We start from the raw sequence: 14,763 nt of genomic DNA on the forward strand, positions 1-14,763 counted from the left end.
AAACTGTAGTCCTCCAGATGTTGCAAACTACAACTCCAAGCATGCTGGGAGTTGTAGTTCGGCAACATCGGCTCTAAAGATGTTGCCGAACTACTACTCCCAGCATGCCTGAGAATGTTTGGGAGTTGTGGTTTTGCAACAACAGGAGACACACTGGTTGGGAAACATTGTCTGTTTCCTAACTCAGTGTTTCCCAACCCGTGTGCCTCCAGCTGTTGCAAAACTATAACTACCAGCATGCACTGATAGACATGCATGCTGGGAGTTGTAGTTTTGCAACAGCTGGAGGTCCCCCCTTGTGAATGTACAGGGTACATTCACATGGGCAGGGGCTTACAGTGAGTATCAGGCTGCAAGTTTGCGATGCAGCAAATTTTGCGCGGCAGCTCAAACTCGCAGCGGGAAAATCGCTGTAACCCCCCCTGCCCGTGTGACTGTACCCTAAAAACACTACACTACACTACACTAAAACAAAATAAAATAAAAAGTAAAAAACACTACATATACACATACCCCTACACAGCCCCCCTCCCCTCCCCAATAAAAATGAAAAACGTCTGGTACGTCACTGTTTTCAAAATGGAGCCTCCAGCTGTTGCAAAACAACAACTCCCAGTATTGCCGGACAGCCGTCGACTGTCCAAGCATGCTGGGAGTTTTGCAACAGCTGGAGGCACCCTGTTTGGTAATCACTGGCGTAGAATACCCCTATGTCCACCCCTATGCAAATCCCTAATTCAGGCCTCAAATGCGCATGGCGCTCTCACTTCGGAGCCCTGTCGTATTTCAAGGCAACAGTTTAGGGTCACATATGGGGTATCGCCGTACTCGGGAGAAATTGCCTTACAAATTTTGGGGGGCTTTTTCTCCTTTTACCCCTTATGAAAAGGTGAAGTTGGGGTCTACACCAGCATGTTAGTGTAAAAAAATTAATTGTTTACAATAACATGCTGGTGTTGCCCTATACTTTTCCTTTTGACAAGAGGTAAAAGGGAAAAAAGCCCCCCAAAATTTGTAATGCAATTTCTCCCAACTACGGAGATACCCCATATGTAGGCGCAAAGTGCTCTGGGGGCGCACAACAAGGCCCAGAAGGGAGAGTGCACCATGTACATTTGAGGTGATTTGCACAGGGGTGGCTGATTGTTACAGCGGTTTTGACAAACGCAAAAAAAAAAAACACATGTGACCCCATTTCAGAAACTACACCCCTCACGGAATGTAATGAGGGGTGCAGTGAGAATTTACACCCCACTGGTGTTTGACAGATCTTTGGAACAGTGGGCTGCGCAAATTAAAAATTTTGTACAGCCCACTGTTCCAAAGATCTGACAGACACCAGTGGGGGGGGGGGTAAATGCTCACTGTACCCCTTGTTACGTTCCTCAAGGGGTCTAGTTTCCAAAATGGTATGCCATGTGGGGGTTATTTTGCTGTTCTGGCACCATTGGGGCTTCCTAAATGCGACATGCCCCCCGAGCAAAATTTGTTCTCAAAAAGCCAAATATGACTCCTTCTCTTCTGAGCATTGTAGTTCGCCCGTAGTGCGCTTCAGGTCAACTTATGGGGTACCTCCATACTCAGAAGAGATGGGGTTACAAATTTTGGGGGGTATTTTCTGCTATTAACCCTTGCAAAAATGTGAAATTTGGGCGGGAAACACACATTTTAGTGAAATTTTTTATTTTTTTTTACGTATGCAAAAGTCGTGAAACCCCTGTGGGGTATTAAGGCTCACTTTATTCCTTGTTACATTCCTCAAGGGGTCTAGTTTCCAAAATGGTATGGCATGTGGGTATTTTTTGCTGTCCTGGCACCATAGGGGCTTCCTAAATGTGACATGCCCCCGAGCAAAATTTGCTCTCAAAAAGCCAAATATGACTCCTTCTCTTCTGAGCATTGTAGTTCCCCCATAGGGCACTTCAGGTCAACTTATGGGGTACCTCCATACTCAGAAGAGATGGGGTTACAAATTTTGGGGGGTATTTTCTGCTATTAACCCTTGCAAAAATGTGAAATTTGGGGGGAAACACATTTTATTGAAATTTTCTTTAAATTTTTTTACATATGCAAAAGTCGTGAAACACCTGTGGGGTATTAAGGCTCACTTTATTCCTTGTTACGTTCCTCAAGGGGTATAGTTTCCAAAATGGTATGCCATGTGTTTTTTTTCCTGTTCTGGCACCATAGGGGCTTCCTAAATGCAACATGCCCCCCAAAAACCATTTCAGAAAAACGTACGCTCCAAAATCCCCTTGTCGCTCCTTCGCTTCTGAGCCCTCTACTGTGCCCGCCGAACACTTTACATAGACATATGAGATATGTTCTTACTCGAGAGAAATTGGGCTGCAAATATAAGTATACATTTTCTCCTTTTACCCCTTGTAAAAATTCTAAAATTGGGTTTACAAGAACATGCGAGTGTAAAAAATCAAGATTGTGAATTTTCTCCTTCACTTTGCTGCTATTCCTGTGAAACACCTAAAGGGTTAAAATGCTCACTGAATGTCATTTTGAATACTTTGGGGGTTGCAGTTTTTATAATGGGGTCATTTGTGGGGTATTTCTAAGATGAAGGTGCTTTAAATCCACTTCAAACCTGAACTGGTCCCTGAAAAATGGTGATTTTGGAAATTTTGTGAAAAATTGGAAAATTGCTGCTGAACTTTGAAGCCCTCTGATGTCTTCCAAAAGTAAAAACTCGTCAATTTTATGATGCAAATATAAAGTAGATGTTACGCCTAGCGCTCCGGGTCCCCGCTCCTCCCCGGAGCGCTCACGGCGTCTTTCTCCCTGCAGCTCCCCGGTCAGTCCCGCTGACCGGGAGCGCTGCACTGTCATGGCCGTTGGGGATGCGATTCGCACAGCGGGACGCGCCCGCTCGCGAATCGCATCCCAGGTCACTTACCCGTTCCCATCCCCTGCTGTCATGTGCTGGCGCGCGCGGCTCCGCTCTCTAGGGCGCGCGCGCGCCAGCTCCCTGAGACTTAAAGGGCCAGTGCACCAATGATTGGTGCCTGGCCCAATTAGCTTAATTGGCTTCCACCTGGTCCCTGACTATATCTAACCTCCTCCCATGCACTCCCTTGCCGGATCTTGTTGCCCTTGTGCCTAGTGAAAGCGTTTTGTGTGTCTAAAGCCTGTGTACCAGAACTTCTGCTATCCACCCTGACTACGAACCTTGCCGCCTGCCCCCGACCTTCTGCTACGTCCGACCTCGCTTCTGTCTACTCCCTTGTACCTCGCCTATCATCAGCAGTCAGAGAGGTGAGCCGTTGCTAGTGGATACGACCTGGTCACTACCGCCGCAGCAAGACCATCCCGCTTTGCGGCGGGCTCTGGTGAAAACCTGTAGTGACTTAGAACCGGTCCACTAGCGCGGTCCTCGCCAATCCCTCTCTGGCACAGAGGATCCACTACCTGCCAGCCGGCATCGTGACAGTAGACATATTGTATATGTGAATAAAATAAAATAATATTTGGAATATCCATTTTCATTACAAGCAGAGAGCTTCAAAGTTAGAAAAATGCAAAATTTTCTAATTTTTCATCAAATTTTGGGATTTTTCACCAAGAAAGGATGCAAGTTACCAAAAAATGTTACCACTAAGTTAAAGTAGAATATGTCACAAAAAACAATCTCGGAATCAGAATGATAACTAAAAGCATTCCAGAGTTATTAATGTTTAAAGTGACAGTGGTCAGATGTGCAAAAAATGGCCGGGTCCTAAGGTGTAAAATGGCTGGGTCCTTAAGGGGTTAAGGACCTTCGGGTCATGTGACTAGGTCACGTTACATAGTTACATAGTTACATAGTTAGTACGGTCGAAAAAAGACATATGTCCATCAAGTTCAACCAGGGAATTAAGGGGTAGGGGTGTGGCGCGATATTGGGGAAGGGATGGGATTTTATATTTCTTCATAAGCATTAATGTTATTTTGTTCCATAAATGTATCTAATCCTGTTTTAAAGCTGTTAATTGTTCCTACTGTGACCAGTTCCTGAGGTAGACCGTTCCATAAATTCACAGTCCTCACGGTAAAGAAGGCGTGTCGCCCCTTGAGACTAAACTTTTTCTTCTCCAGACGGAGGGAGTGTCCCCTCGTCCTTTGGGGGGGGTTTAACCTGGAACAGTTTTTCTCCATATTTTTTGTATGGGCCATTAATATACTTATATACGTTTATCATATCCCCCCTTAAACGTCTCTTCTCAAGACTAAACAATTGTAACTCCTTTAATCGCTCCTCATAGCTAAGATGTTCCATGCCCCATATTAGTTTAGTCGCGCGTCTCTGCACCCTTTCCAACTCCGCAGTGTCCCTTTTATGGACAGGTGCCCAAAACTGAACAGCATATTCCAGGTGAGGCCGTACCAATGCTTTATAAAGGGGGAGTATTATGTCCCTGTCCCTTGAGTCCATGCCTCTTTTTATACATGACAATATCCTGCCGGCTTTGGAAGCAGCAGCCTGACATTGCATGCTATTCTGTAGTCTGTGATCTACAAGTACACCCAGATCCTTCTCTACCAGTGACTCTGCCAGTTTAATCCCCCCTAAGACATACGTTGCATGCAGGTTATTAGTACCCAGATGCATAACTTTACATTTATCCACATTGAACCTCATTTGCCAAGTGGATGCCCAGACACTTAGTCTATCCAAGTCATCCTGTAACTTATGCACATCCTCTATAGACTGTACCGTGCTACAAAGCTTGGTGTCATCTGCAAAGATAGAAACAGAGCTAAGGTCACGTGTTATATCCACAATCCTTTGTACTAGGACTAACAGGTTTGGGGAACCAATAAGCTTTGAGCCTGCCCCTTCAGATATAAGGGTGCTGTATCCAATGATCGCTCTCTTTCCTTCGGGATATGACAGCGAGCGGAGCTCTGTGCAATTCTACAAGCGAATTAGGCCTGAAACCTACCACTTTCAACTGCATACTGAACTGTGAGTTTCTCCACCTCCATCCTAAAATCCTATGTGACTACTGAACCTAAAATGTACCCCTAAATTCAGTGGAACAGCGTAAAGCAAGGATTCAAAGCTTATTCCCTACAAGATCCCAGCCAACCTGTGAGGAGCCTAAAGACATTTGTTAATTGCATCCTGCATAAAATCTGCAGTAAAGTTATTTCAAGTTCAATACAATTCAATACAATTCCGGCTGTGGACAATCCTTTATTCCTCCCTATCGTTCCTGGGACAGGTGGCGATAGGACATATATATACATTGAGGAAACCCTCACCCTGGCATCACGACAATCAAGGGTTAATCCTATACCCAGCAAAACTACCCTGCAACACCCCTGTTCACCCCTCATCCCAAATCCCCACATTATCTAGTCGGAAGAACCACGCGGCTGTGTGCAAAAACGGCTGTTAGCCTCTGAGCGATCTCATCTTATGTCTCCCTGCTGCACGGAGGACCCATGATTTCTTCGACTGCATGGCTGGTGAGTACGAGTACTCTTTCTTAATTATTGTTATACGTATATAGCCTGTAGTGTTAATAGAGGTCTGTTGCATTTCATATAGTTCTGCAAACAATGTCAGTACGCATTGTGCAGTCATCTCTGCTAGTCAAAAAGCATGTTGAAGTTATACGTATATAGCCTGTAGTGTTAATACAGGACTGTTGCTTTTCATATAGTTCCGCAAACACCGTCAGTACTCATTGTGCTGACATCTTTGGCACGCAAAGGTGTGTTCCTCTGACACATATCTGGCCCGTTAACACAGTATTGTTGAATTTCATATTTTTCTGCAAATACACCTTAACTCTTTGTATTTGTGGCAAACACACATTGGGGGAGATTTATCAAAGGATTTAGACTGGTTTTTCCTGTCTAAATTTGTCGCACAGAAAGTCGCAGTCTAAATATGTGCGACTTTTCTGCGACTTTTGCTGTAGAGAATTTTTAGAACATGATGCATGCAAGTCTATTTTAGACTGAAATGCATTGGAAAATGCATTGGTGCTGAATTTATCAAGTGCGACTTTTGTGCGACAAGTCGCATCTGCCCAAAATACGCTGAAATGTCAGACCATGTTGGAGCAAGTCTAAATGCAGTTTAAGCTGTAGACCCTGAAGTCTGAGCACAGAATTTATCAAGGGCTGTGAGACCTTTGATAAATTAGGAGCACAATAGACAGGAGACTACCACATACGCTGGTCTATAAGCATACCCAGAATAGACTAGATTAGTAAATGTCCCCCATTATACTTAAAAAGCCTGTGCATTCCAAACACATTAGGCTTCTAAAGCGACTGTATTTTTTAAAATGTTGGTTTTATTAAACTTGCCTTTTACATACAGTACAGACCAAAAGTTTGGACACACCTTCTCATTCAGTTTTCTTTAATTTCATGACTATGAAAATTGTAGATTCACATTAAATGCATCAAAACTATGAATTAACACATGTGGAATTATATACATAACAAAAAAGTGTGAAACAACTGAAAATATGTCATATTCTAGGTTGTTCAAGTAGCCCCCTTTTGCTTTGATTACTGCTTTGCACACTCATGGCATTCTCTAGTTGAGAGTCAAGAGGTAGTCACCTGAAATGGTTTTCACTTCACAGGTGTGCTGGTGTGGAGGAGGAGGTGTAATGGTGTGGGGGTGCTTTGCTGGTGACACTGTTGGGGATTTATTCAAGATTGAAGGCATACTGAACCAGCATGGCTACCACAGCATCTTGCAGCGGCATGCTATTCCATCCGGTTTGTGTTAAGATGCTAAGCATCTCTGGGAACTCCTTCAAGACTGTTGGAAGACCATTTCAGGTGACTACCTCTTGAACCTCATCAAAAGAATGCCAAGAGTGTGCAAAGCAGTAATCAAAGCAAAAGGTGGCTAGAACCTACAATATGACATATTTTCACACTTTTTGTTATGTATATAATTCCACATGTGTTAATTTATAGTTTTGATGCCTTCAGTGTGAATCTCAAATTTTCATAGTCATGAAAATAAAGAAAACCCTGAATGAGAAGGTGTGTCCAAACTTTTAATCTGTACTGTACCTTGTTGTAAGAAAACGCAGTTCAAAGCATTGAAACTTAAAGTTGACTGATTGGTGAAGAATCACACAAAAAAGATAAAATGATCCTTAAAAAAAAATATGTCTGGTAAAGGAATTGTCCACCCTAAAGAGTCTATTTCCTCATTTCTGTCTTTGCTTCCGCCCCCCTACTGCTATGCAGAAGGATAAAACTAGCCACAAGGAGGAGTTGGGTTACGGTCAGCCTTTGGAGCATGTTGCTGAGGTGGGGCTGCAGTGGCCGAGCATAGCACTAGTGGGACTGGTGGTAATCATGGTGAGGATTCTGGAAGGCATCATAGTAGATGTGGTGCAGGGGAACAAGGAGGCCACGATGACACATTAGAAGTGCTAACTGTGAGGAGTGGTGGGGAGGATGAAAAAGAGTTTAAAGGGGTTGTGCGCTGCCCTAATTTTCGGAGCTCCGCTCACAGCGTCCGGAAGTTCATTACTCCGAACGCTGTGTGCGGGCTTCCGTGTTTGCGGCCGTCACGCCCAGCCCCTCGCCCGCCCCCTTGTGACGTCACGCCCGCCCCTCTACCAAAGTCTATGGGAAGGGGGCGTGACAGTGGTCGCGCCCCCTTCCCATAGACTTTCGTTGAGGGGGCGTGCGAGACTTCGCGAGGGGCCGGGCGTGACGTCACGCCCGGCGGCTGCGAACACGGAAGCCCGCACACAGCATTCGGAGTAATGAACTTCCGGACGCTGTGAGCGGAGCTCCAAAAGTCAGGGCAGCGCACAACCCCTTTAAAAAGGAGGATGTCAGCGGGCCTTCTGGTACCAGCAGCTCAGGAGCAAGTGATGATGACACTCGTACTGGATCTGCAGGCTTGAGAAAAGAAAAACATTCTAGAACAGGGGCACAGTTGGTTATTGATGTACCTAGCTATATACAGTATGCTGCAGTTTGGAAATTCATTACTATATTACCAGATGCAGGAAAGCAGGCAGGGTGCCGTCTCTAAGGAGAGAAAGTGAGGCACAGACAGGGTCCAAATTTAGGAATAAGGCCTCTACGTCAGCACTTCAAGTATCACAAAACCTGGGTAGAAGTATACCCAGTCCACCAATGCATGCTCTATGCTGGCTACAGATAACTCTACCTAACCACCATCTGCTGTATGCTGGATACTATTAGTAACATCAATCCACCATCACCCTACTTCCATTCAAGCCTACATGTATACAACTCATCATCCACAATAAAAGGGATCATTTTTGGGAGGCTTGGAAAAATCCATGCCGTCTTCTTCACTTTCTAGACTAAGAACCTGTTGCTACTCCCAAAAAAGGGATAATTTTTGGGAGGCTTGGAAAAATCCATGCCGTCTTCTCACAACTGTCTTAACAGCCAGGCCTCTTCCATGAGCAGCACATTTTCAGGATTTCCCTAATTTGTGTCATGCCCTCCTCCTCCCCGTCAGTTAGCCATTGGGGAATCCATGTCCTCCAGAAAACAGTATTCTCCCAGGCACCCTGTTGTAATGTGCCTCAATACCTACCTGGCCAAGTTGTTGGTGGCACAGGCCCTCCAAAACCATCTTGTGGACTCCACGGCCTTCAGGCAACTAATCGGGTGTGCCCAGCCAAGGTGGCGCATACCTAGTCACCATTAATTTACTGAGACAGCCATACCATGCATGCCACGGTTGATACGTGGAGTAGTACCTATGGCCGGGGGCAATACATGGCCGAAAAAATGCTTTGTTCCATTTCTGTTGTCTTCTGTTGTCTTGATTTAGAAGGTTTCTCAACCTGCTGCTGTACGCAGGCTACTACAACTTCTTCCAGTAAGCCACTATGACTGGTTCTTATGGTAGTTTAAGCCAGGTCTATGCATACACAACCCATGCATGTCAGCATCACCAGTCTAAGAACCATGAAACTGAATTTTTATTTTAAAATTAAATTCCTTTTGGACCTTGATGGTAGCAGTATGGATGTTCTCCTTTCTGGATGAGGAGTTGGATGAGGAGATGATGGGAAATGAGGGGGAGGATTTGGAGATGAACTCTATGGAAGAGGGACTGGACGAAGGACCTTACTCAAGGCGACATTGATGGGGACAGGGAGGAGCATGACCAACCTTGGCAGTATGGGAAAGAGGTGGAACAAGCTGGGCCCTCAGAAAATCTGGCAAGGATGGCTAGGTGTATGCTTTCCTGCTTGCACAATAACAAGCATATTGTGGGCTAGAAGGGAAGTACTGGATGGACACACTCTCAGACCCTCAGTATAAACCCAAAATGGGGGAATTTTTTGCACCTTCTGAGAAGGAGGTTAAATTGGATTTGTATAAGGAGAAGCTATGCAGCCAGCTTGCCATGGCTTTCAAGCAACAAACACCTGCTGACAGGGGGTCCAGTCTCCGCTCTCCGCAGAGTCAACTACCTCTGCCAGCACTACCCCAGCAAGAGGCAGAGTGCTGTATGCTATAAACATCTGTCTTCCATCTTATGCTGTACGCTATTAACATCAGTCAGCCACCACCTGCTGTACGCTGGCTACTACTGGAAACACCAATCCACCATCACCCTACTTCCACCAGGACTACATATACACAACCCATTATCCCCAGAAAAGGGATAATTTTTTCGGCTTTTCATACAAGAGTTATTTTTTCTTCAGTCTTCACTATTTTTAAACACAGAGTGTTCCCATGCCTTCCTATGCATATTAAAGTGGATTTTTTTTTTTAAATCAACTGGTGTCACAAAGTTAAAGCAAGAGGCATCATCAGCAGCAGTGGTGGTATCTTGATGTTTGAGCACATGATGGTGAAGTTTCTGTATCCTCCTCTGACATGAGTCATCAAAGGGTTGTAAAACACCACCTTTACAACCAGGTGGAGGCCTACATCAGCTATGCCCTTTATCTGACAGACACCATTAGCCCAGACCCCATGGACTTCTGGCTCACCAGATTAGACCATTGGCCAAAACTTGCCCAGGTAGCCATGAGTGTTCTGCCTTGTCCACCCTCTAATGTGGCTTCCGAGAGAGTGTTCAGCACAGCAGGCGGTGTGGTCACCCTGGAGCAAACAAGATTGTCAGCCAGCAGCGTGTAAAAACTCACTTTTGCTAAAATGAATCAGGTATGGATCATTGAGGAATTTAAACCTCCTGTGCCAGATACCACTGATTAGGCAGTACTACCCCCACCCTGCTGGATGCTAGTGACATCAGTTTGCCATTTCATGCTGTATGCTAGTGACATCAGTCTTCCATCTCATGCTGTACAATAGTAACATCAGTTAGCCACCAGCCCACCACCTTCCTGCCACTACCAGTATGCAATCTCATGCTGTACGCTAGTGACACCAGTCCGCCATCTCATGCTGTACGTTAGTGACATCAGTCCACCATCTCGTGCTGTACGCTATAAACATCTGTCTTCCATCGTATGCTGTACGCTATTAACATCAGTCAGCCACCACCTGCTGTATGCTGGCTACTACTGGAAACACCAATCCACCATCACCCTACTTCCACCAGGACTACATATATACAACCCATCATCCCCAGAAAAGGGATTATTTTTTCGGCTTTTCATACAAGAGTTATTTTTTCTTCAGTCTTCACTATTTTAAAACGGAGAGTGTTCCCATGCCTTCCTATGCATATTAAAGTGGATTTTTTTTTAAATCAACTGGTGTCACAAAGTTAAACAGATTTGTAAATTACTTGTATTTAAAAATCTTAATCCTTCCAGTACTTATCAGCTGCTGTATGCTCCACAGGAAGTTGTCTTTCTTTCTGGAGTTCTTTTCAGTCTGACCACAGTGCTCTCTGCTGACACTTCTGTCCATGTCAGGAACTGTCCAGAGCAGGAGAGGTTTGCTATGGGGATTTGCTTGTACTCTGGACAGTTCCTGACATGGAAAGAGGTGTCAGCAGAGAGTACTGTGGTCAGGCTGAAAATAATTCCAAAAAGAAATACAAGTTCCTGTGGAGCATACAGCAGCTGATAAGTACTGGAAGGATTAAGATTTTTAAATAGAAGTCATTTACAAATCTGTTTAACTTTCTGACACCAGTTGATTTAAAAAAAAAAATAATAATTTCCACTTGAGTACCCCTTTAACACTGGCAGGTATCTACCAACAACCTTGGATACTTTATGCCGCTTTTTTTTTGGTGTGAATAAGCATAGAAAAATGGGTGAGCTGTAATAGTTCCCATGGGTTACCACAATGTAGCACTTTAAAACTACTTTAATGTTACGCCGAGCGCTCCGGGTCCCCGCTCCTCCCCGGAGCGCTCGCTTCACTCCCTCCGCTGCAGCGCTCCGGTCACGTCCTCTGACCCGGGGCGCTGCGATCCCGCTGCCAGCCGGGATGCGATTCGCGATGCGGGTAGCGCCCGCTCGCGATGCGCACCCCGGCTCCCCTACCTGACTCGCTCCCCGTCTGTTCTGTCCCGGCGCGCGCGGCCCCGCTCCCTAGGGCGCGCGCGCGCCGGGTCTCTGCGATTTAAAGGGCCACTGCGCCGCTGATTGGCGCAGTGGTTCCAATTAGGGTTATCACCTGTGCACTTCCCTATATTACCTCACTTCCCTTGCACTCCCTTGCCGGATCTTGTTGCCTTAGTGCCAGTGAAAGCGTTCCTTGTGTGTTCCTTGCCTGTGTTTCCAGACCTTCTGCCGTTGCCCCTGACTACGATCCTTGCTGCCTGCCCCGACCTTCTGCTACGTCCGACCTTGCTTCTGCCTACTCCCTTGTACCGCGCCTATCTTCAGCAGCCAGAGAGGTGAGCCGTTGCTAGTGGATACGACCTGGTCACTACCGCCGCAGCAAGACCATCCCGCTTTGCGGCGGGCTCTGGTGAAAACCAGTAGTGGCTTAGAACCGGTCCACTAGCACGGTCCACGCCAATCCCTCTCTGGCACAGAGGGTCCACTACCTGCCAGCCGGCATCGTGACATTTAATACATTCCTAACAGTGTTAGACAGGGGAATAGAGCTGTTAGGCAGTGGTTTAAATGTGTTTAGGGGCTTATTTTATTGCCAGTTTGAGTCGAACCGAGCCGAACAGAACTTTTCGGTAGGGTGATATTATTGGTTATGCTGGTGTTTATATAGTTTTAGAATACTCTTGTCTGTTAGTGCCCATCTTTCCACTTGGGTTTCAGTCCTGCATGCGCATTGGCAAAAAACAGTAGATACAACAAAGATTTGGAAAATTAAAAATTCTAAACTTTATTTTATGATAATCATCTATATATAGCCATGAATTATGCCAACAGGAACATATTATTTAACAGGAATGCTCTTTACAAAAAATAGATATCTGAATAAAATAAAACTTACCTGGTGGAAAAACTCTGTCTCTGTATGTAGGTACATATGGGCTTATTGTGAGAAGCAGTACATATATACATAATGCAAACATCCCAGCAAGAAATATGTAAAGTAGAAAGTAGAAAAGAAGTATCTGAGCTGCAAGAAAAAAAAAATTACTATAAATGGCCGGTGTATAACATGAGAAATGTGAAGCATAAAATAATTAAGATCCATCATTAAACAGACACACAAATTATTTTAATCTCTCCTTCATTCAGATTTTTTACAGATGAACAGAGATGAGACATTAAATCTCTATGGATGGATGCCAGTGTAGTCTACATGTCCTAAATTTGGATGGGTGAAAGGTTAGAAATGGGAACAGCAGAGCATGTCCAGTTTTTTCTACTCTTGTTACGAAATAATATAGTCTTACAATTTGCTAGCATCTAGTAACACTAGTTCCCAATATTTGGCCTGTGTAAAAGGGCTGATCAGATGACAAATGGGAAAATGCTAGTTTGTCGGCTGATCGTATTTTTTGTGCATCTATTTAAATCAGTATTTCCCAAACGCGGTCCTCAAGCACCTCCAACATGTCATGTTTTCAGGATTTCCTTAGTCTTTACAGATGATATAATTATAGTGATGCCTGATTCACTGACCATAAATATATCACCTGGGAAAGACTAAAGAAATCCAGAAAACATGACCTGTTGGGGGTACTTGAGGACCGTGTTTGAGAAACACTGATTTAAATGATCATTTTCAGTCACACATCTCTCTGTGTAAATAGGTAAAGTGTGGCCAATGAAATTAAAGAGCTGCACAAATGATCCAGCGATCGTTCATATGGCCCTGGCTGCAACTGCCTGAATAGCTATGTAAAGGCTCATGTAAAATAGCTATTAGACTGGGAACTTGCTACAAAGGCATGGCTAAAGCAAGACCTATGGGCATCCCTTGCCAATATTAAACCTTTCAGACTCTTTATGGATTGTATCCTAAAACTGTAGCCTATTGTTGTCTACAGTCCCTGTGCATGTATTCCTCCAGCTAAAACTTCTTTTGAGTAATTTTAATAATAATGTTTATTTATATAATGCCAGCATATTCTCCTATTATTGACATTTCCCATGTTTTTGATTATAGTAGATGTTCACGAGAAACTGCCAGCAATGTACCAGGTACAGAGCTGCAGATCCCAGAAGATAGGGAACAGGGGGATAAAATGAACTATATCTTTGGTTTTGTTCATCATTGTTTGTAAATTTATAAAAATGCATTTTTTTTGTTAATAGCTGAAATGTCATAGAGATGGTGCTGAGCCACAGCATGTATGCCTCCTCTCTCTGCAATGACTGATGTGCAAATCTCCATGCTGGAAGCCAAGTCCTGTGAATCAGTCATGCAGTGCAGGAGGGGGAAATAGGAGTCATGCTGCTGCAGCTCATCACCACCCCTATGACACTTCAGCCATTAACAAAAAATGTATTGATATGCATTTCCAAATGTGGGGTCCCAGTACGGGATATGTTCCCATATGGTCCTTCTGTCCCATCTGGTTGAGTCCCTGTCTGTCCCTGGGGCTCTCCTGCAATATCTCCCCCTGTGTATATAGGTTTCCCATAAAGGGTTTTCACATAATGAGTAAAGGACTTTTATTGTTAGTCACATGATTATGTTTAAATCACATGTTTAAGTCATATGATTGTTACCCAGAGAACCCAATGACCAGGTGACCTCTCTAGTGACCTATGGGCTCCTTGCACAGCCCCCCGATATAAGATGGGGAGGAGCTGCAATCGCTTTCTTTCTCTTTTTCTCTTAGCTCATTGCTACTTCTGCGGAGGTCAAGTCCAGACCAGTGTTCCAGTATCAGTGTCCAGAGCATTGGAGGCCTAAAGTCTGCAGCCATCTATCAATTGCAAGTGAGCTAAAGTCATCTAATTGTCAATTATCAAGTCAGTCAAGTCAAGTCTACTGTCTATTCAATATGGTCTGTCAAGTCACTGCAAGTCCCACAAAGCCTGCGAGGTCCCCCTGTGTCACTGGCCACCTCTCTGGGCTATTGGCTGAACTGCACAGACTGTACCATCTGTCTAACCTCAGTAAAAGCTACTGTTACCCTTAACTTGGCTTTGGACCCTTTATTGCCTCTGCCTGACCTAGGACTAGTGGTACAACCTTTAGGTGGTTAAATAGGAAAACCACGCCCTGGCATCATGAACATGAAGGGGTTAATACTATCTACCCCTGGGGCCATAACATCTGCCCCCTTACACCTCACATCACCCCCCGTGGCGCACCACACAAACATTAAGGAACAAAACTAAAGATACAGTTAATTATATTCCCCTAGCACCTATCTGCCGGGATTTGTAGCACTGTACCTGATACAAAACAACAGATCCCCTTTAGGGT

General features: G+C 44.7%; 1 protein-coding gene across 2 annotated transcripts in view; it reads right to left on the reverse strand.

Annotated features, from left to right (window-relative positions):
* Window positions 1-14,763, reverse strand: part of ATP1B4 (ATPase Na+/K+ transporting family member beta 4) — a 176,786-nt gene that overhangs the window by 106,135 nt on the left and 55,888 nt on the right. For both annotated transcript variants that reach the window (XM_056538679.1, XM_056538680.1), the window contains exon 4: window positions 12,367-12,495. In XM_056538679.1, coding sequence (XP_056394654.1) covers window positions 12,367-12,495 — 129 coding nt within the window. The remainder of the gene's footprint in view (window positions 1-12,366; window positions 12,496-14,763) is intronic.

The sequence above is a fragment of the Hyla sarda genome, chromosome 9 (genome assembly GCF_029499605.1).
Source record: "Hyla sarda isolate aHylSar1 chromosome 9, aHylSar1.hap1, whole genome shotgun sequence".
NCBI lineage: Eukaryota > Metazoa > Chordata > Amphibia > Anura > Hylidae > Hyla > Hyla sarda.